Source organism: Sander vitreus, chromosome 10 (assembly GCF_031162955.1).
Source record: "Sander vitreus isolate 19-12246 chromosome 10, sanVit1, whole genome shotgun sequence".
Classification (NCBI taxonomy): domain Eukaryota; kingdom Metazoa; phylum Chordata; class Actinopteri; order Perciformes; family Percidae; genus Sander; species Sander vitreus.
Window position 1 is genome coordinate 14,716,794 of NC_135864.1, and position 23,157 is coordinate 14,739,950.

Below are 23,157 nucleotides of genomic sequence, written 5' to 3' on the forward strand. Positions count from 1 at the left end.
AAGTACAAGCAAGGAAACCACACCAAAACTACATTTCCCAGACGACGTTGCGCAGGCTGAAGACGGAAGTGTGAGTTTCGTGGAGGAAAAGAAGTTCTCGTAGTTGTTTTCATGCCAGTGTAAAAAGTCACACTTTAGTCGTTTCTCGGCTCTTGAGATTGTGTTGAAGCTGTTTGAAGACACCAAAGGTAATATTACACTGTGTAACAGCAGCCAAAGATTGCTGCAACGTTAGTTTTCTAAAACTCGTTTTCTTTGACAACTAACAACGGATACGCGTTAGCGTTTTACTGTTTTTGTTTGAGTACACTCGGAGGTACACAGGCAATTAGCTAACGTTCAGCTGTTGACTAGTAAAATAATCTGTCAATAGTTATTAGCTTTAGCTAACGTTAGTTAGTTAGCTAGCTAGCTTTGAGCGTCTCGTATAGAGATTAACGATAGAGATTTGTTTAGCTTAGCCACACAAGTACTGCCAGCGTAGCCAACATCGCTGTTAACGTTAAGTGGCAGTTGCTAAGATCAAGCAACGTAAATTATAGAGAAGGTACTGTACAGTTAGCTTGTACCATGCGGTACTTTCTCATAACAAAGTGCAGGCAGATTACAAAATATGGTTTGGTCCCATATCTGCAGAATTGCTTTCTACATTGCAATACAGTCACTGCATAGAAATGCCTGGCATGTGCTGCTGAGTGCCACACCTTGTTGAGGTGTTGGGTTTTTGTTTAAAGGAGAGCGCGAGATTTGGGAATTCTAACCGCAGATACCCTGTTATGGAAGCACCTCCCTGTCCTTTGTCATCATGGGAGAAAGGACGTCCTCCTCAAAGAGCAACAACAATGAAGTTCATTCAGGCAGCTAAAATGAACAGTGTATTGGACAGCATGGTGAATCCACTAGCTGGAGGCAAGCAGCATGACACCCATAAGAGCATCCACAGTCGGCTTCACACAAAGCTAAATATTGTGTCTAATGGAAAGATCAGTGCTTGTCTAATTTTCAGTATGCACAGGAGAAATGGTATTAGTAAACAGCTTTGGGTGGGGTTATCATCCAAATCTCATGTTTTAGTGACACTGGAAAGAAAGTCACTTTCATGGCTCAGCAGAGAGACCTTTAAGGAATTTGCCCTTTAGGCCTACAACTAATGGTTATTGCCATTATTAATTAATGTTATTTTTCCATTAGTTTTCTTGTGATCATTTTATTTTGAATGATTTCTGCTCTGGATTATGGACAGACAATAACTCTATTGTTAAATGTCCATTACAAGTTTAACTAGAGCCTAAACAATGTCTTGCTGCATGTGACCATTATTATAAACGTTTTTTTATAACTTAAAATGCAGTAAAAGCAGGCACTTCTACACATTATCAAAACTGTAACCAGCAAATATTTGATGATTGTCAGAAAAAATGTCAAAGATGTATTATTCCTACTTTATCAAATGTATTTTGCTCCTTTTTCTATGCGCCATTGTCAAATAATATTTATTTGGGGAAGTTTGTTTTTGTGACAATTTATAGACTACACACTCTATCAAAGAAATCAAAAAATAAGTCAAAAATAAACAAAAACGGTAAATTGCAGCTCTAGGATTATTCCAGTACTAATATCAACCTGATGTTTTTGTCTGTGATGTTCACAGGGACCAGTACCATGATGGGGACTAAACCAGGCCCAGTACAGATCGTCACAGTGTGTAAGGAGGAACACTCCTTTGCTTTGGACACCGAGGCTTTGGCTCGGGTTCTACTGGCTCCTGAGGTCCGAGACAAACACGTGGTCGTGCTGTCAGTGGCCGGAGCCTTCAGAAAGGGCAAGAGCTTCCTGCTTGATTTTATGCTCCGCTACATGTACAGAAAGGTGAGTCGCACAGTAACATGATCTTTCAGTGTCGCACTATTCTAGACATTCCATCATGGTGGATATCATCAACTGCTCCTTGGAATCTGGCGTAGTACCCACCTACTTTAAAACTGCCTCAGTCACCCCTATCCTCAAGAAGCCAGGTTCGGACCCAGAGGATGCAAACAACTATCGGCCAATCTCCAACCTTCCGTTCCTAAGTAAAATCCTGGAAAAAGTAGTTGCCACCCAAGTCCATCAGCATATGTCCAACCATGAGCTCTATGAACCCCTTCAGTCAGGATTCAGACCGTATCATAGTACAGAGGCCGCCCTCATCAAAATCACAAATGATCTACTCACCACTGCTGACTCTGGACGCATCAGCATACTCGTTCTCCTCGACCTCTCCGCAGCCTTTGACACAATCTCCCATACCATTTTTCTCAACCGCCTAGCCCATCACCTTGGTATCACTGGCACAGCTCTCTCCTTGTTTCAGTCTTACCTCTCACACAGGCAAGAAATTTGTCACCATTAGCAACTCCCGTTCTGATCCAGCTCCGGTCAACCAGACGTGCCTCAAGGCTCTGTGCTTGGAGATCTCATCCTGGATGTTGATGGGTGCGCCATCTGCCCATCTTCTGAAGTCCGCAACCTTGGTGTGGTCCTCCATCCATACACCCCACACCGAAACCTGCGGTCCTCAGACCCTGGCCCCCTCTCCATTCCCCAACCCAGACTCTGTACCTTCGGAGACAGAGCCTTTAGTGTTGCAGCCCCATCCCTCTGGAACAGCCTCCCTGCAGATATCCAAAATTCTACATCAACAAAAAAGAAAAAACTCCTGAAACACCACCTATTTACCACAGCCTACAACCTCCTTTAGCTCAGCCACAGTAATTCTGTAAAGTGTCCTTGGATTTCTTGAAAGGCGCTATATAAATAAGTTATTAATAATGATAATTATTATTATATCTTACTCCTCATATCTGTCTTAGAGGTACTTAGAGGTCATGACCAGTCAAGGGGACTTAGTTGATGCTGAAATATTCTCATGTTAACTAGTGAGTGCTATTAATACTGGCTAGTTCCTCCACTTGTGTGGAAGGTGTGATAACTTGCAAAATCACTTATAGTCTGTGGTTGAATGTCACGTTAACACCCTTCCCTGCTTGAACATGTGAACTAACTAGTTTTGGAATATTTGAGAATTTAGTCATTACCTATTTTAAGGAGTTCAGTCCATCAGTTGTTTTTTTTGTACATATCTTGTAAACCTACCTCATGCTTGGCATAACATTTGCTCTGCTCATTGATAAATGTCATTGATTTTAGTAACTCCATTACCTTTGCTGCAGTCCCACCATCAGGCCAAGTGCTACTTTAATGTTTCTGTCGTGTAACCAGTGCAGTTAAATGAATAGCTAACTGGGGAGATAATTATGACCTGACTAAGGTGTTGGGATTGACACTGAAAAAAGTTATGAAAATAAAGATTTTATTTTGATATTTTTAGCATTCTGATGTGTTTTTCAATGACAGTCTTCTGATTCTTTTCTTCATTTCAGTCTCTTTTAAACTTATTTTCAGTTTTAAATTTAATTTCTGTCACTGTTGAGGGGAGAGGGGAATCAGAACGAACGTATTTAAAATTAAATCAAAGTTTACCCATTTTAAATATTAAAAAAAATAGAAAATCAATATGTTGATATTGTGGTGGGTTGCCACAAATATATCAATGTATGGGAAAGATTGACTTTGTGTTTAGATTGTGTGTAGATTATGCAGAACAGCTGGAGTTTCTATTAACAGTTCAGGGTAAAATGTCTGCAGCTGCTGTTATATTCTCCAGGATAATTGGACCTGGATAAGAGGCATGTTTCATTTTTTTTGAATAAGCACAGAGTTTGACAGAGAAGCCCCAGCCTGCCTCTGACTGATCTAGTGATATTTGTATTTCTGCAGGATGATGAAAACTGGCTGGGTGAGGATGATGAGCCGCTGACTGGATTTTCTTGGAGAGGGGGTTCAGAACCAGAGACAACAGGCATCCAGCTGTGGAGTGAAGTTTTCCTCATCAAAAAGAGTGATGGAACAGAGGTACAAGCTTAATATATTTGTTTATTTATGCACCGTATGTGTGTTGTCGGATGTTTACATGTAAATGAAAAACTACAGTAAAATCAAGGAACCTAGTATTTAGAACTAAGTTAGATAATTATGTCAAATAATATCTATGAAAGGTCTTCTACTTGTGTCATTATCAGATTTTTGTTTCCTCAAAATTCGTCCCATATTCTCCTTTTTTGACCCGTTCACCATTCATCTCTGTAACTACACTTTCTGATTTGTTAGTCTGATTTTCATGTGTGTTGTGCAGAAAAGATTAATTGGGTAGTCGATCTACAGATATCAACAACTGTTTTCATAATCAATTCATTGTGTAATACATTAATCAAGCAAATATGTTTAACATTTTCTGCTTCCAACTTCTTTAAATTGTGATTATTTGCTTTTTTTCCTCGGTTTTGTTGTTTGAATAAAACAAGCTATCTGAAGATGTCACCTTGGGTTCCGGGAAATTGCAACAAGCATTTCACACTAAACTTTAAATAAATTAATATAAAAATATAGTTGTAATATTGATATATTATTATAATTTAGAGAAAACCATTGTTTGTTGTAGTCCTGCATGTTAGACAGTGTTGCTCCACAAAGAGCGCTTATGCTACAGATTAGTGTGCAGTGAATGGAGCAATATACCTTTACCTCTATACAAGGCCATAATTAGTCCTGTAATTTACTCAACATCTTACATCAATGCAGATAATTTCATGTGTTATGGAGTTTTATGTTGCTTTTGTCTCACACCCTGGGTTCATGTCATGTGCTGCGTTTTGTCTCCTGTAGGTGGCAGTAGTGTTGATGGATACTCAGGGTGCCTTTGATAACCAGTCCACCGTGAAGGACTGTGCCACCATCTTTGCCCTCAGCACCATGACCAGCTCAATACAGGTGGCTGATCTCTGATTATCACGGATTATTTAGTAATTTCTCATTTTTCTTGTAATGTACGCTTACATAGTTTCTCTTTCTTAGATCTACAATCTGTCACAGAACATACAAGAGGACGATCTGCAGCAGCTACAGGTCTGTTTACATTAGTATAAAAAGAGTCAACCTCATGTATTTTTGTTGCAAAACACCTACTTTGATGTGATTAGTGAAGCATTTTTAAGACACAGGATATGAAATATAAAGGTGTTAAAAGAAGCCTTTCTGCATCTGACAAAAGGGTCTGTCAGTTATACCGCTTCTTAACATGTGGTGCTCGCCAGATTTTTGCATCTCCGTAACTTTGCATATTGGTCCTCCTCACAGCTGTTCACGGAGTATGGCCGTCTTGCCATGGATGAGATCTTTCTGAAGCCCTTCCAGGTAAGAGAAACCACAATATGTGATGCATTTGTTGCTGATGTTGCTGCTCTTTGTTGTGATTAATACAAATATATTATCTTTCATTCAACACCTTTTTAAATTTCCTCCTACAGTCTTTGATGTTCCTAATCAGAGACTGGAGCTTCCCCTATGAATATGACTACGGTTTTAAAGGAGGCAATAAATTCCTGGATAAACGGTTACAGGTAACAATTTCTGTCTTGTTGATTTGGCAGAAAATAATAAATACACTTGGCTGATCTTAAATACTGACTTTAGGAATTCACCTTACTATTGATTTTTAAAGGTGAATGAGTCCCAACATGAGGAGCTGCAAACAGTGAGGGATCACATCCATTCATGCTTCACCAGCATTTCCTGCTTTTTGTTACCTCACCCTGGGTTGAAGGTTGCTACCAGCCCTGTTTTTAAGGGACAACTTAATGGTAAGATCCCCTATTTTCCACGCTATTCTACTGTGTTTAAGGTTAGTATTTAGCAGAATGCCTAATATACTGAGTGCTGTCCTGAGTTTTGGTATATTTATTTTGTCAGTGGTTGCCCCGGAGTTCAAAGAGGAGCTGAAGAGCCTGATCCCCAAACTGCTGCATCCCAATCGTCTGGCTGAGAAAGAAATAAATGGAAACAAAGTCACTTGCCGGGGCCTGCTTGAGTTCTTCAAGGTACCAGCTTCATCTGAGTTTTCCTGTTAAACCCGAAACAGTTTTTTTTTTAAAAAAAATTTTTATATCTAATATTGGAATTTTTGGTTTACCAGGCTTACATCAAGATTTACCAGGGAGAAGACTTGCCACAGCCAAAGACAATGCTCATGGTATGTGCAGGATTAACATAAATTTAAATAAGCCACAATGTTTTACTGTTAACTAGGGGCATGGATCATTTAGTTTTTCACTCCAATACATTAAACATATACCTGTTTTTCTCGCCAGGCTACAGCAGAGGCCAATAACCTGGCAGCTGTGGCAACAGCCAAAGATCAGTATCACAAGAACATGGAGAAGGTGGGTTCACTTACATGTGAAAGACAGTGTTCCCCCTTTTCACTCTGTGTTTATCATTGTTGGCATTGTGGGACATGAGTGGTATTTTCATTTAATCCTGACTGCAAACGTTCTTTCTTACATCTCTTTTGTTTTTGTTTTCCTCTTGAAGGTGTGTGGGGGAGACTTGCCCTACGTGGCTCCTGACTCTCTGGAGGAAAAGCACCACTTCTACAGCCGAGAGGCTCTTCACAACTTCTCTTCGACCAAGAAGATGGGCGGACAAGAGTTCTGTCACCGTTACCAAGCACAGCTGGAAAAGGAGCTAGAGGAAATGTGGCATTCCCTCAGCAAGCACAATGCGGTAAGATACTACTACATAAACATGATATAACCTTTATGCCTGATTGACATTGAAATAAACATCTGAATCTTACGAAATGGCACTTGGTATATTCTCCAATTGTGTAGAGTTAGTAAAACATTGAAGTTGTTAATTCCCACTTAAAATGATTCTGACTGTAGTATATTATTATTATTGCATGCATTGCTGTGTATGGCAGTGATATTATTTATAAATCATCTGTTTTTCTCTTTGCTGTAAAAGTCAAAAAATCTCTTCAGTGCCTTCCGGACACCTGCAGTGCTGTTTGTCCTGGTGTGCCTCCTCTACGTGCTGTCAGGTGTGTTGCTCTTTGTTGGCCTGGCTACCTTCGCCTTGGTGTGTGACTGTACACTGGGTGTGGTTATGATGTCGATGCTGACGTGGGCCTTCATCCGCTACTCTGGTCGGTACCGGACTGTAGGGGGAGCTATCGACCAGGCCGCAGGTGTCGTCCTAGAGCAGGTAAGAATACGCAGGCTGATTTGTCTGTATGGCTTTCAGAGATTTTAGTTGGGTCATTATAGCCTTTTCTTAATGGATATACCCATAAAAGTTACTATAGGGAGCAATTGATGTTAGGAAGAGCAAAAATGGCATCCAGCAATCCCACAGTAAGAGAAATTAGTAGTAATCTATCTTTTGACTCACCTGCCAAAAAAATGGTAACTAAAACAACATAAATAATTGAATATGTAAATAAAAAGTTACATTTTGGTGCTAGTTTATAGAGTCATGTACTGTATGACACAAACTGGATATGAGCACAATAAATTAAAAAAAATTAAATTATGTTAACAACTTGAGAAACACAAGGGAAGGGGGGGCGGGGGGTATCAGAAACTGTTTGATCATCTGACAAGCACTTTTGTTGGAGTGTACTGGGTAGCATACTTATAATCACATTAGAGTCAGCCTGCTAGATGCTTGACAATGTTCACCAGCTATTTGCTAACTTTATTTGTCTGCTTCTTGGTGCTGAAAAGGATACATACAGTACAGCATACAGTGGGTTTATCAGAGCTTGTTTGCTTCTTGAAACAATGTCAATAAGAGTGGTGAGACTTAACCATACACAGTAAATGTGTATAAAAAACAATGGGCTAATAGAGGCGAAAAAATGTATCTCTGCAGAGTTGGATGATAATTATCTGTGGGTTCTTAAAAAAGTTTTATGTCAAAGTCCCTCTCCTTTCTCTTACTGCAAAGTGTAAAAATATTTTTGATGACTCATCTTGAACTTAATTAACTTGTGATTTGGGGCGACAAACTAACCCTGCCCATCGTATAAAACCACAGCTTGTGTGGGTAGCTAGCAGAGCAATAGTACAGCAGGTGGTGTATGTTTGGATTTGTGCTTTTACACCTGTGAAAACACAGAATGTGGAACATGCCGGAGTTAGCCAGAATGCTAATTTACATCCTTAGTACCTAGGCAGGTAACAAAAGAAAGAACGTTACAAGTAACAATATAAAGATACAAGTATACAATACACAAGTAGAAGAGGACAAAACATGCAACATGTCAAGATAAAAATGTTAATAATTAATTAGATAACAGACACAACTTAAGTATAAGCTGGATCAAACATTAAGAGAGCACAAATAGAAAATGAAACAATGGTGAGAGTTGAAAAGCCCTCGGAGGCCGTTGAGAGTAGATTCTCAAGTTCTAACTCTTACTTACACAAAACCTGAAGTGGTTTGAATTGATCGACTCCACTCTTCCAGACAGGGTTAAACATATGATGGATGAGGCTGAGAGGTTTCAGCCACAAAAAAAACTGGAAGTCAGTGACTGTTGCAAGAAACACTTGACACAGTATGCCATCACATTCATTGTTTTCCCTTTTTTGCCCTCTTTTTTTCTCAGGCCACCGTGGTGTTGAACAAGTCGAGAGGTACAGGCACCAGTAGCCTGAAGAAATCCAGTTAGAGGACCTCTGGACCTTCATAATCTCAATGCAATGCTACCAGTACACAACACAAGCACACATTCAGCACTAAAGCCTTATCATGCAACCCATTGGAACAAACACGCAGCTCAACCACATCGGCACAGGGTACAAACACGATGCCAATTCACCAGCATCTTTATTATGCACATTACTCTGCCTATTATAAGTCCAGGCTTATATAAAGGTGACTGGATTCACTGGTGGCAATAGCAGGGAGTTAAACCATCCAAATCCCTCTTATTGACACTTTGTCTTGAATTGACACTGCCATCATTTTACAAGTTTACAATTGGTCTTAATAGACAAGTCGATGTTTACCTTAAACTGTATATTGTTCAAACTGGGGTAGTCGGGGATTTTCAAGTAGAGCTTTTGCAGTATATCTCATTACCCTAAAAAGTGCTGGCTTTAAAGCTTATACATTTATACATATTTCTTTGTGGCTATATTTTTTTACTTTGTGGCCTTTAAAAACAATATAATACATCAAATGTATACAGCGCTTTTCTAGGTCAAAGTCCCTTTACATAGCAGAATAAAAGAAGAAATTCCATTATTTTTGTAGATTTGCTTTATATTTGATATAAACTAGCATTTCTAGAAGGGTGAACTGTCACGACTTTGAAAGGAGAAGAGGATATGCACTTTCTATATAGCACAGTAGATTTTGGAAGCTGCATGTAATGAGAGTTCAGTTGAATCGCATTTGTTTAAGTGCTTTGCCATTTATTCTTTGGTGGAAGCACGTTATACTTTGTAGATTTTGATACTAGACTCTTCTAGCAAAATTATATATAGGAATTTATATTCTGCAACATTTTCCAAATCCAAAGATAAGACACTATTGGAATACTTTAAAGCTGTTCAACGCACAAGATAATAAAACTAGCGACCAGTCAGCCAAAGAGTTAGCTTTAAATATTTGAATTATGCTTTGACCTTGTGCTCAGTGAGAAAACACTATGCCACTCAAACATTGCAAGTGTTAAAAATGCATGGAATAAATAAGCAGGGTGTTAAAACAGACACAATAAGCAGTAAAAACCTGTAGAAAATTGGACTGAGTGGCTGTTTGTACATAATGAAGCACTTGGATAGATTATGATCATATTTGGTAGTTGTCAAACATTCTTAATGTGTAGTCATGTTTGCACCTCAGAAACTAATTCCTGATATAATGCTTTTAGCGACTACTCGTAGCCTGTGCTATCAGCTCCACTGTAAGTAAACACTGTGATACATCAGTGTGATGTATTGTTCACATTGGTGACCTGGCTGCAGCTAAAATGGATATTTCAACTATTTCAGTTAAAGTTTTAAAATAATCACTATATGTGACTATCAATCTAGCTTGAAACCATTGTGTACTTGTTTGTCTTGGACCTGTTTCTTAGTCCTTGTTTACCTGCAGCCATTTAACCAATCGGCTGTATTTTTCCAAAATTAGTCATACAGGGAATTAAAAGAGTTGACTACTCAGTGGATGTATAAGGTTTTAGTTTTCCTTTGTGGGGCCAAGCAGGGCTTCTCAGGCTAACTCAGAATTAATCAGGCATTGGATTAAAGGACTCTGATTATTTGCAGCTTGGCCTTACATCTCTGAATATGAGAGGCCAATTCTGTCAGAAACATTGGATTGGAGAAGTGGAATGGCAAGAATTCAGTATTGTAAAATAGGCCTTTAAAATGCCATAAGATTGTGTGGCCTGAGAACAAAAATAGGATAATCTAGTCTGTAGTGTTTTTGCATTGTGCACTTCAACAACTAGCCATATGTTTCCTGTTTGAGCACAGGACAGAGTGGACACACAAAAAGCTGAAAAACAGTGCTTTCATTTCGCAGGGTTTTCATGATACTGTAGTCGTAAGAATACAAGGCCAAAAAAGAAAAGTGAAAATATGGAGGATGAGACTTTCTCAATCCATGATTTTTGACCATCATTTTGCACATTCGATGTTTGTTCAAGATGTTTTACAAGCACTTTCTATTGCACTCCCCCTCCTCTTTAGTGCTTTTTGCACACAGTTCATTCCAAGGTGAATAAATGCATGCAATATTGTAGCTACGGCTATTGTAATCATCTCTTGTGGGGGTAAGGTGGTCTTGACTTGAGAAATGCTGTTTTCAAAAAAATAAACAAAGCTTCAAACTGTTAATGTGCCTTTCCAATACATTCCTTTAACTGTTTTTATTTTATTTTTTTTAAAAGAAAAAGGAGAAAAAAAAAAGTGGCACCAGAGATGAAAAAAATAAAAGAGGATATAGGATCTTTTGAGGTCTACCACACAGACCCACCAGCAGGTTCACTATTAGAAACACTTGCTGTGTGGCAAAGCAGTGATCAAAACCACGTTATTTCTGATTTCACTCATATTTTACAAAATTGCTACTTATGTCAGTCTTTTATTTCATTTAGAATGTTTTATTTAATGTAATTGTGCAGACACAAAATGTTCTGTTTCAGATTACATTTGAATATTTGACTCAGATTAAATTTCATTGTCCTTGCAGAGTAAATTTGACTCAACAAAATGCAGTTTAGCATCTAACCAGATAGTGTAAACAGTAGCATAGTGCTTATAGATATAAATATGAATGATTGTACAAAACTAACAAACTAATATGGAATATGAATGGTATGATGTGATATAACTATGATATACACAATTTAAACAATATACAACATGTATTATGACAGTGTGAGTAAATGTAGCCATGTCCAGTAATCTAACCATTACACAGTATGTAATGTGATACTGCCTACTGTAACTGTATGCACATGTTTATACTGTATATATCTTAGCATATTCATACATACCCATTGATGTGTATTCTATTTATTATATATTACTCTGCACTTTACTGCTTTTTGCACTTCTGGTTAGATGCTAAATTGCATTTCGTTGTCTCAGTACTTTTACTCTGCAATGATAATAAAGTTGTTGTTTTGTTAGGCCACATAATGAATGTGGGTCATATTTTACAGGCTTTGTGTTTACAACCACAGCGCCCTTAAGCTATAACCCACATGTCCCACAACAAAAGAACAGCTCTGCCTCAGAATGGATTGACCTCAGTTGTGTTATTATAGCGTTTGTGTTGGGTATTAAGCTCCCTGCTTGATGTGTCATCATTACCGTCCCTCATCTTCCGCCCCTCGCTTCCCACTGCCGCTGCCTCTCATCCTCACACTGACCCTCTCTGTGTGTCTTTCTCTCTCCCCTTCAACGCGATGCCGTGTACAAAAATCTGCTACAGCGAAATTTCGTGTCCCTTGTTTCCTTATATGGTGATCAGCGTCGCGGCCCGACCCTCCTCGTGCTGTGAGCGAGGCGCGTGCACTGACCGCCGACGCTCACCGTTCGCTTCCATATTTGGAAGTGAGTCCAACAAAAACCGCACGGAGGGGAGGGAAGAGAGGAGGGGATGGATGACGGAGAATTTCCTCCCATCCTGAAAACGGCTTTGCGCCTGGCTGCCAGCTGAATGTCGGTAACAGCAACACAATAGCTTTAATTATTAATCTCTCCTCACGCCATTGGTGTAAAATGAATAGCACGTAAGCCTATTGAATTCTGGAATTACAGTGGTTACATTATACGTGTTACATTCATGTTTGTTTTTTTAAATAGGTTACAATGCAAAACAAATCAATTAAGGTATAGCTGCATTAAAACCTTGAAAGGTGTGGTCGACCACCAACGGCTTTAATCATAATCTTCGTCGTAACTGAATTGTAATAAAAGCACAATTGAGCACTATTTGATCCTTTCATAATTGTGTACATCGGATATATTAGGGATTTGTAGGTTTATTCAAATACTACAAAACACACATTCCCATAATGCTCTTCGCCACCCATTTGGTACGTTTGATCTGCTCACCATGGCTGACCGTCACCGCCAAACGAAATACAAATATTTGTAAAATATCACAGGGAAAGCAAGATGAAAATATAAAAAAAATACTAGAGGTAAGACGTAAAATATTGTTTCCCTCAAATGGTAGCCAATTAGTGTCACGTTTAATAACAGTAGTCAATAAAATGTTACAAGTGTAGGTCTACCTGGGGATATTTTATTGTTTTGTTGTATTACCCGTTTAATTTGTGCATATACAATATTGAACTGAAGCTGTTTAATAATTGGATTATATTTGCATCACTCTGTGTTATTACAAGTGATAAAACACACAAGGCAATGGTTAACACAAAGCAGCAAGTACAACTGCCGGACAGTCATGTTTAATAGACATGCGCTCCCGCTCGTGCACCTTGCTCGAGTCAGGGGCGCGCTTATGGGCGCGTTCACGTTGTGTATCCAGTGTGTGAGCGAGACCCACAATTCATCATCACAGTCCATTCAATTTGTACTCAGACGCTGACCCATTCAGAGCTTCAGCCATGGTAGGTTTAACATCTTTTTTATGTATTCTCGCTGGTTTAACAGCCGAATATAGACCCAATCTGAAGATATGGGGAGGTTTGTGGTCAATTTGGTTTGGTTTATTTTATAGATGATCGTTCGTTTTAGCATCAAACGTAGCAAGCCGGCTCTGTGCCGCAGGAGCCGCTGCTAGCACCGGGGCTAACGACAACTGGACAGCCAACAAAGCTTTCATACAGCGGGGAGGAATTTGTCGTGCATTAGTTGTTTTTACTAGCTAGATCTTGATAATAGACCAGAAAAACGACTGACACTCCCAAACAACTGGCGCCATTTCGTTCATCTCGCCGTGTTTCGCCGACAAGAAGCCATTGTCTGTGTTAACATGCACACCGCTGTCATGACGCTGTTAACGGTGTTTTCACTGCGTCATGTTTCCGTTATTTATCCTCTGCACGTCGATGCTTATAGCTACATAATAACAGCAGCGCTGACAGGTGCAGCAGCAGCCTCGGGGCTAACCTAGCTAACGGTATTGTTAGCTGGACTAGCTAACGTTATGTTAGCACAGGCAGAACATGACACCCAGTATGGCGCTTGCTGTGATTTTTTTGTTCTTTGTCTGTACACGGCTCCCTCGCTAGTAGTATTATAGACGCTGGTTGTCTAACGTTACGTGCTCAAAATCGGGTTACAATTCGCCCACAGTGATACTACATGGGCAATTTATAGGTTTATAGCCGAGTTGCGCTGCCACTAAATGTGTGAATTGTCAAACGAACAGTCCAGTCCGTGTTTGAGCAGAGCTTTGCCTTTATATAGCAAGCTAGCGCACACACGTGCGTGTGCTGCATTCATGGCCCCACCCTGAATTTGGTGCAAAGACCATTTTGTTTGGTGCTGTATTATAACGTGAACGGATCTGAAATTTTGTTTATGGCATTTTCCTTGTGGGAATTTTGTCATGTACATCTATTGGGATGTAGTAAATATTTAGCTACAGGAATTGTCACCATTTTGTAACGCCAGTTTTGCAGTGTTGGATCCACTATAGCTGAAGCTAACGGGCCGCTGCCTCTGGATCGCCGTGGTCGGTACTGCGCATCTTTTAGTTGCGCATCTAATTTGTACAACCGTTTATACACACTGCACGCCCGTCACGCCATTCAACTACTCTAACAAGAGGGAATAATTGACGTTTTTATTTATACATACCTACATACATAGTCAAACATTTATTTTTTGTGCAACACGAAACGTAAAATGTATAGTATCATATAATACATTTTTTGTTTTTGTTATACAGCAGTAGTAAGAGGGCCTGCTGCACACTTCCCCTTGGCTGTGTTTTATTTTTTTAAGTTTCAATATAAATCTATCAGACCTGCTGTTTGCTAGTGAAATTGACTCCTATGAGGCCTGTAATCTTAACTGTTACTGTGTGTAACAAGGAATCCAAGACTTGGATTGTGAGTACATTTATATTGAGTGACTTGAGCCTTGACTTCTGTAAAGAAAAGTTTCCCTAGTTAAGATTAGATAAGGCTAGAGCCTAGTGATCACCATGGTGATATTAGCTTGCTGCTAGAATAAAAAATTAACAGAAAATAAACGTGAAGAACTATGCCAAAGCATGGCAGTGGGAAGGTAGAAGTGGAAACAGATCATGTTTGTGCACAGAAAAATGAGACGTGCAAATCATATGATATAATAATTTCTCAGTGTCACCATGGAGGAAGAATGCCGTGTGTCATGTGATGTCTTGTATGTGAAGAGTAGGCCTATGCACATTTGTAAACCTCAGCACGTATTTTGGAGACTTGGATATTTTTCCCCATGTTCCTTACAGTTATGACAAAGTCCAATTATTTTATTGAGATATATATATATATATGGGGATTAAGGAAGTGAGTATGGTTGGTTGTTGGTTAATTATTACTCTAAAAGTCACTGTTATCTCTCATACATGTCTTTTACGCCCTGAGCAAACATACAGTGCCTGCCTTTGCTGCTTTGCAGTTGGGTTCCTTTTTCTGCCTTTCCTGCCCCAATATTTCCTTTTCATTGTCTTTTTTCCATTGACACATTGCTGGTAGATAGCAGTTTTCTTCTCCTGAGGCTGCATTTTCCTGTGATGGAGTGCCCTAAACAAAGTCAGAAGATCTGATTGAGTGAGTTATGGAGCAGCTGTGACTCAGCGATGTGACTTGTATTCTATATTTCTACAAAAGCCCCATTGTTTGGGACTGAACCCTGCCTTTACATGCTTAATTCCTGACCACACTCACATGGTCATCTTTATGGTAGAGATACATGGCTGCTCCTTCTGAAAGAACTTGCGTAATGTTTTATATCTACTGCTCACAGAAAGTTGAGACATCTGTCCAGCCGGACTTATTTATTTATTTGTTCTTCAGTATTCTTACAGTCTGACCTTATACATAATAAATGGAATCAAAAGGCTGTACTGACTCAACCCTGACTGACATTAGGGTTGATTTCATTTGGACCAACTGTGCTGACAATTAGATCATTTTCAGATTGCATTACACAACTTAACTCTTCTCCACCATGGCTAGAATGCTTGTCACGACCACACCTTTTGCATTTCAATCCTTCTTATCTGTGATCCTGGTAAGGAGCGTTACTGCTGTGTATGATAGTCACATGCTGTCCTCTCAGGCCTTTCTTCAGCCTTATGTCTATTTACTGTACTGAAGTCTACACTTCTGGCCTGTTAAACACAATGGCGACTGTTGCCTCGTTCAGGCAAAACTATCACTGTGGAGTAGGTCTAAAATAAAAACTTTAGTCTGTCAATTATTTTGTAGGTTAATTGTTTGGTCAATGTATCGCAATTTCCCAGAGCCCAAGTAGAGATATTCAAACTCCTTGTTTTGTCCGACCAGCCTTTCAAAACCTAAATATATTTAGTTTAATATCACAGCACATGTTCACATTTGAAAAGCTGAAACCAGTGAGTTTGTCGTTTTTTATTTTTAGAAAGTGACTTGAGGGATCAACTGGTTATTGATGTGGACCTTGTGTGTTCGTGTCCATTAACATGTTATATTTACGTCATGATATTTTCCCAAATCAATTCAGTGATTTAAATACATTTGACGTTGTAGCAATGTATTTTCTCCTTTATGTGTAAAACATTATTGAATTCAATTGTATTTACTTTATTTTGTGAAACCTGCATTAATAAACTGGTAGCTTTGTTTAGCCTGTCAAATAACTATTATGGGGGGGGGGGTATGCTGTACTAATACAATCTGGAAAAATGTACCCTTTACTGTGGCATCATTATCAGTTAAAAAAAATAATCTGTGGACAGTTGCAGAAATGGCAGAGGCATGTTAAACTGTAAATACATTTAACTCTTGAGTTAACCGATTTTTCTCTCTACAGGCCTCCGGTGTGAAAGTCACAGATGAAGTTATCGCGGTCTTCAACGACATGAAGGTGCGTAAGGCTCAGGCGAACGAGGATGAGAAGAGGAAGAGGAAGAAGGCCATTCTGTTCTGCATGAGCAAGGACCTCAAGAACATTGTTCTGGATGATGGTAAAGAGATCCTGCTCGGTGACTTGGGAACCACCGTCCAGGACCCATACCAGCACTTTGTGAAGATGCTGCCCCCAGATGACTGCCGCTACGCCCTGTATGACGCCACCTATGAGACCAAAGAAACAAAGAAGGAGGACCTGGTCTTTATCTTCTGGTGAGGGCTGCCATTATGAGACATTAAAGGGTTTATGGCCATCATTAAGATAACATTTGGCTTTAATAATGTTTCTCCCCCACTTGCAGGGCTCCAGAAAGTGCCCCCTTAAAGAGCAAGATGATCTATGCCAGCTCAAAAGATGCTATCAAGAGAAAGTTTGAAGGTAAATGGCAGTGTGTGTATATAGTTTTTGGTTTTGTTGGATTCAGAAAACCTACCACTATATATTTTTTTTGTATATATATATATATTTATGCGATAGAGGACTGTATCTTTAACATAATTTTGGTCTTTGTTTTTAAGCTTACTTGATGGTCTATTGACCTGAACCTTGTTTAATAAAAGTGATATAACAGTGGGATCCTATTTTTTTTGGGGGGGGGGGTCCTGAAAATGTAATCAAAATTGTAGTTCTGACATGTTTTTTAAACATGTTTTTATTTCAGGTATTAAGCACGAGTGGCAGGTGAATGGTTTGGAAGACCTCAAAGATCGGCACACCCTGGCAGAAAAACTCGGCGGCTCGTCAGTAGTCAGCCTGGAAGGAGCCCCTATATAAATATTGCCCACCCAACCCCTTCCTCTCTGGCTTCGATCGAGGCCTTTCAGACACATCTGTTGGGTTTAGTGTTCATTCCAGTGTGGTTTGGAGAAGGGCAAAAGCAGAACTAGCACCATTTGCGGGACTCTCGGGGTGAGATATTGTGGGTGGGTTTGGGGTCAAGTGACAGTTTAAAAACAAAAAGAAATTCCACTAATGCAGACTGTCATTCCAGTTCACGCAACATAAAGAATATGAACAAAACACACACAGGAAAAACATTAAGATACGAGGAAGGATGATGATGATGATGATGTTAAAACTAAAATACACATATTGTTCATGTTTAATACAGGGTTCTGTTCTTCTTTTGGGTTCCATTTGTATGATTGCAGAGAAAGGGACAGAAAATAGCCTTAGTTTTCCAACCATTGAATCCTGACAAATAATCGTTCCAACTACTTTTTTTTTCTTTTTTTTTTCTTTTTTTCGCCAAACTTCTAGTTAAGTTTTTTTAAATGTGTGTAGTTGAGACTAGTTGTAGTATGAACTAATTCACAAGATGTATCAAAACCTTCTCTGGCGGGGAAACATGGTTAAATATATATTGTTTTTGTTTGGTTATTTGTTTTCTTTTTGAACATGCAAATTACAAAATTTGAGTGATTCCTTTTTATTTCCAGTTCTGGGTCTGAAAACCATGGCATTTTATGTAGTTAAGACAACATTCCTTGTACTTGTTAAAACCAGAATCTCCTTGAATTAAAATCTCTGGTGTTATGAAGATCTGATGGGGAGCGATGTGTATATGAAAGACCAGCGGTCAAGAGTTTAGACTGAATATTGAATGGTGGATGTTTTGTATCGTCTCCTTATCTCTAATAAAAAGCACTAAACTACTGACTTGTTCTGCTCTTTTGACACTTCTTTATATATATACCTACTGTTTCAAATTCTGCTAATTTGCTAATCACATAGATTCTCTTCATGGTTGTGGTGGATGGCACCCATTGTAGAGTGTTATAAGGATGATGCTCAGACCTTATTGCATAAATGATTAAGTAACAACGAATCTGCTCATCCAATTTGATTAGGGATGCAACAAACGACTATTTTTTATCATACAATAACAACAATGTCATAACTCCCAAATTGAAATATTCAAACAATTTGTTTTGTACAATGAACAGTCTAAATCCCACAGATATTCAGTTTACTATCATGGAAGATTAAAAACCCCGCAAATACTCATTTTTTTCTTGAAACAATGGGCTTGTTGCAGATTGGTTTTCTGCCAGTCTGCTGATCAATTAATGGACCTTTTTCACAGCAGACATGTCAACATGTCTGCTGTGAAAAAGGTCTATTCAGCTCTAAATTCAATTTAAACCAAACGAGTATGCCTACATCCCTGCTGTTCAGTTCCATTGGTAGTGCAGTACCTGTTCTGGCCACAGGAGGGCACCCCAACACGACTTCTGAAACTTCAAAGTCAAGACCACTTAACCCAATCACTGTTATAAATCTCTGTTTATTAAAATATATCAAGCATTTTTCAAAAAAATAAAATTAACACTGTCTCTCACAGTCCACACTGAGAAGAGCATACTATCTGCTGAAACGTCAAGAAGCATCAGTGGTGTCCAAAATCAGTTTTTTATTCTGTGTATTATGTATGTGTGCAGATCAAAGGGAATAACCAAATGATCTTTAAAGACCTAAAGAAATACTAAACCATTTCCCCAAAATAAAGATGTAAAGATAAAATGTCTATAGATTGCTTTCATCCACAGTAGGAAAATAATCTGGTGCTTCTGACACACTACACACTAGGAAAAGTGTTTTCCCCTCTTATAAAAAGTGGCTTATGTTGATAATGTGGAAACACTGACTGTGTTATTAATCTGACTGTGGGCAAAAACATATTAAAAGATGCCGTGGTGATGATGATCTCACAGGCAGACTATAGGCCCAGAGGTTACAGGAAGCAAATTAAACACAGGAGAGAAATAATTTAATTGATCTGCTCTACTGCTGTATCACTCACTGAAGGGTGTTATTTTTGTATGGATTTTATTCTGTTTCACTCGTCTTTCATTAGGGGAAATAAGACATTTCACCCTGTATTTTTTGTGCTTTCTTGTATTGTCAGGCTATACTTTAAAAACCTCCTCTTTGTCCTTTTGTCTTTCTTAGTCCTGGACACAGTCTAGTCGGTTACCATGCACCCAGTAACAGATCTGAGCAAATTTCAGTGGAGTGATGCGCACAGCCACATTGTAATCCCGGTTCTCTCCATCTATCTCCAGCCACTGGTGTCCAGAGAAAATGCCGATGACCTTCCTTTCCCAGCGCTCTAAACTGTTGTCCCACACTCTTCCATACACTCCAGAGCCGCTGGCTCCAGGTCGGGCGTCACAGTGCTGGTATATCAGGTCGCTGGACTCTTCTTCCACAGGACAAAACCTGTACACCAGCTCCCCGGATCGGTCGCTGTCAAAGCCAGAGAAGTGGATGCGATTCCCTGCCAGGTCTTCGGAGGAGGGAGCCACAGAGAGGCGCATGAAGGGACGGCGGTGAGGCCAACGCAACTCCAGCAGAGCGTAATCAAAGTCCATGCTGACCTCCTGAGGGCCCTGGATCCAGCCTTTTGGCACACGGGTACGTTTCACCCTCACCCAGCGGACCAGAGGCTTCTTGGAAGAAGTGAGGCCGACTTTGGTGCCGTTGATGGATGGAGGAATCAGGAATCCCACCCTGAGCTTTCGCGCCCCCTTGACATAATCCTTCCCATCATGAACACAGTGGGCAGCTGTGAGGACGTGCTGCTGAGATACAAGAACGCCGGTGCAGCCGGTGGAGATCCGCACGGCTGTGGAGAAAGGGTAATCCAACAGGAAGTTGTCACCTTGGATGTTAAAACGTCCATCTGCTCCATATATCTGTCGCCTCACGCGTTTGTGCCTGGGCATCGCTCTTTGTCCTCTCTTCGGTGAAGGGTGAGTGAAGTGATCTTCTTCAAACTCCTCGTCGTCCTCCACATCTACAGTGGTGAGAGTGCGAGAGCCGTCAGCATACAGCGTCTCAAAAGCCAGTTTATCTGAGAGCTGCTCCTTCTGGGCCTCCTGCTCTCCTCTGTGGAAGCAGCTGGAGTTGCAGTGAGTGGTAAAGTCCAGCTGAGTCTGAGCGCTGAAGCGGGAGCGGATGAGAGGCATCGGTGCATGAGGAATGAGCGTGGGGATGTGGACAGCTGGAGGGTGAGGAGGGTGCAAAAGGGACAGTGTGAGAGGGAGGAGGACCTGGAGGAGCAGGTGAGTCAGCAGGAGGGAGCTCACGCGTGTCGTCATCATGGTGAAAGAAAACACTGCATCGACACAGAAAATAATCACATACGTGAGAAAAACAACTTACAAACTTATTTTAAAATTGCATGATTTTAAGATTTGCAAGATTACAGCCGTGAAAAACATTCCCAAACAAGCAGTCCTACAAACACACAAACTCTAATCCCCCATAAATCTCAACTCTTTAACAGTTGATTGTTGATTGTAAATCCAACAGTGATTTGTGAGGTCAGCTTGCAAAATCTAATGTTGCAACGCACGCCTTAGTTTCATCTGGTGTGGCTTGGCAACAATGAACCTCTTGTTCCTATAACATAGGTTACCAGACAAATAGGATTTCAGCCTGTTGGAAGCATTTTAATGTCTGTTTGGTACAAAAGTTGCAAACAAATTCCAATGGAAGAAAAAAATATTCAACTGAAAACTCAATTTAACAGGAAGCAAAGTGGCCACAAACATAGCTGAGAAGCCAGAACAAAGCAGAGTGGTTAACACTCTATAAAGGAAAAGAAATGCAGTGCAGTGCATGTTGTTTCCTAGACATGATGCACAAGACAGACATTCTACATTATTGTTGGTTAGGAGGTTACAGTAAAAACCCTCCCATCAAATATTTGTCAAGGCTCAGAGGTAAGAAGTTGTTTTCCATCAAACATGAACTACTTCACAGTGTATGTGGGGCTTTCAGGGCAGATTAGCAGCAACAAGGAGACACTTGATCCCTTCTAAAGACTGTGGACCTGGAGGCACTCATGGCATTAAAAGAGCAGGTGTGTAAAAGTGAAAAGAAACAAGTCGAGGCACGGCAGGAAAACATTATTCTTAACAAAGGGCAGGGTGGGGCCTGTCCATACACCTATGTGCTGTTTCTTATAACACTACTAAGAAGGCAGTTACAAAAAGGAGCTCCTGTAAGCAGGGAAAGTACAAACTTTCTTCCATTTTGACGTATCAGATACTTGACAACTGTGGCAGACAGTTACAGAGGATCTTAAGTGGTAAATTGGCTGGTGAAGAAGTGGTAATTTGACATAAACCTGTAGTACAACTTATTAAAAACAATAAAAGTGATATGTTTGTGACCACCGTTCACCAGGATGTGGTAAAACAGATGTGATGTCAGTGATTTTGGGATGTAAAGCCTGTGTTTTCAGAGCTGGTTTCAGTGTTGAAACACATTGTTTGACTCTTAAGACAAAATGTTCAAGCTCTAAACCATAAACCACAGCTCCTTCTGAGGCTCAGTCTGATGGAAACCACAGGAAAATGACCCAGAAGACAACCATGTGCAAAACTGACAACATACACTAAAGAGTGTTGATTTTTGGGCGGCTGCAGTAACATGGAGCTTGGAGATTATGGTGCATCTGTAAAGTAGTGCATAGAAATATTTTCAGTTATATTGCATATAAAAGGAGAAAATACATAGTCTACTCTTTCAGTAGAATAACACTGTCAGGTATCCAAAACACTCCAGTTTGCAGGACTGAAGCCTATAGAAGACTCCCTGTTCCCTGTTCAGCACATGTGATCTAATATTGTCTGACGTTTGCAGCAGAGTTAAATTAAGTTCTGCTCCCTCCTCAGTTTTATCTGGGAAGATGGTTGAAGGGATGTTTGGTACCAAGGAACAGTTTTGAACCATCTGAAACCTTATACAGACATTCCTCCTATTTAATCTTTGGTGATTATTTCCCACAAACATTTGGGTTGAATAATCACCTTACGTCTGGCTGCATAAGGATGTAAAATCCTGACTTTAATTTATGGAAAGACAAATGCAACAGTGGTGGTCTGTCCCAAACTGGACATTAAGGCATCCCAGTACAGACAGGGCAAGGGAAATGGGACCTTCTGACAATTCTCAATTAAATCAATAAATCGAATACATTACCTCCTAATTAGAGATCGAGGGTCCGTGTTTACATCCCAAGTTTTCCTCACCATCAAACGAGTCCCTGACGATCATTTCCCAGGTTTTCCCTCATCCTCTCCGGTGACAGGCAGGTAGTTCCTCCGCGCTCGTCCTCCAGAAGGAAACTCTGGCTCGCTCTTTTACAGCGTTTACGAATATAGCACCAGATACCGAGTCGCTCTGGATGTCCCAGCACCATCAGACCTTCTGAAACCTGCCCATTCAGACACAGAGGCACAAATAAAAGTATCTTGTCTGAAAAGAAGTGTTCACTCTCTCTGGATCGTCCTGCACGTCCTGCTCACTGTCCTAGCGCCCCGCCTTCCGCCTGCATGCTGGGGGGGGGGGGGGGGGGGGGCAGTTAGTTACTGTTCAGCTACCAGCCTCCAATTACAGTTTATTCTCACATTATATACATTTTTACATTTATAACGTGTAATAATAAGTGGACAAAATCCGTGGAATGTTTTAAGTTTTTTTTTTTTAAAGAAAAGTCATAGTATTGGTATGTCGAAAAAAATTCATATACAAGTCAAAGTATAGTATATCGAAAAAATTAATTTAAAAAAGTCATAGTATAGTATGTCGAAAAAAAAAAATAAAAAAG

General features: G+C 39.9%; 3 protein-coding genes across 3 annotated transcripts; 2 read left to right on the forward strand and 1 right to left on the reverse strand.

Annotated features, from left to right (window-relative positions):
• The first annotated feature begins 58 nt into the window (after positions 1-58).
• LOC144524284 (atlastin-3-like) lies at positions 59-10,793 on the forward strand. Its single transcript, XM_078260430.1, has 14 exons — positions 59-188; positions 1,652-1,869; positions 3,820-3,954; positions 4,765-4,869; positions 4,954-5,004; positions 5,236-5,292; positions 5,406-5,498; positions 5,600-5,738; positions 5,848-5,975; positions 6,071-6,127; positions 6,246-6,317; positions 6,469-6,660; positions 6,904-7,143; positions 8,552-10,793. The coding sequence occupies exons 2-14, from the start codon at positions 1,663-1,665 to the stop codon at positions 8,612-8,614; spliced, it is 1,539 nt and encodes a 512-aa protein (XP_078116556.1). The 5' UTR covers positions 59-188; positions 1,652-1,662; the 3' UTR covers positions 8,615-10,793.
• A 2,139-nt stretch (positions 10,794-12,932) lies between these two features.
• Positions 12,933-18,191, forward strand: cfl1 (cofilin 1). Its single transcript, XM_078260432.1, has 4 exons — positions 12,933-13,042; positions 16,437-16,747; positions 16,837-16,913; positions 17,197-18,191. The coding sequence occupies exons 1-4, from the start codon at positions 13,040-13,042 to the stop codon at positions 17,307-17,309; spliced, it is 504 nt and encodes a 167-aa protein (XP_078116558.1). The 5' UTR covers positions 12,933-13,039; the 3' UTR covers positions 17,310-18,191.
• A 611-nt stretch (positions 18,192-18,802) lies between these two features.
• prss23 (serine protease 23) lies at positions 18,803-22,872 on the reverse strand. Its single transcript, XM_078260431.1, has 2 exons — positions 22,530-22,872; positions 18,803-20,655 (listed from the first exon to the last, which is right to left on the reverse strand). The coding sequence occupies exon 2, from the start codon at positions 20,639-20,641 to the stop codon at positions 19,484-19,486; it is 1,158 nt and encodes a 385-aa protein (XP_078116557.1). The 5' UTR covers positions 20,642-20,655; positions 22,530-22,872; the 3' UTR covers positions 18,803-19,483.
• Between the last annotated feature and the right edge of the window lie 285 nt (positions 22,873-23,157).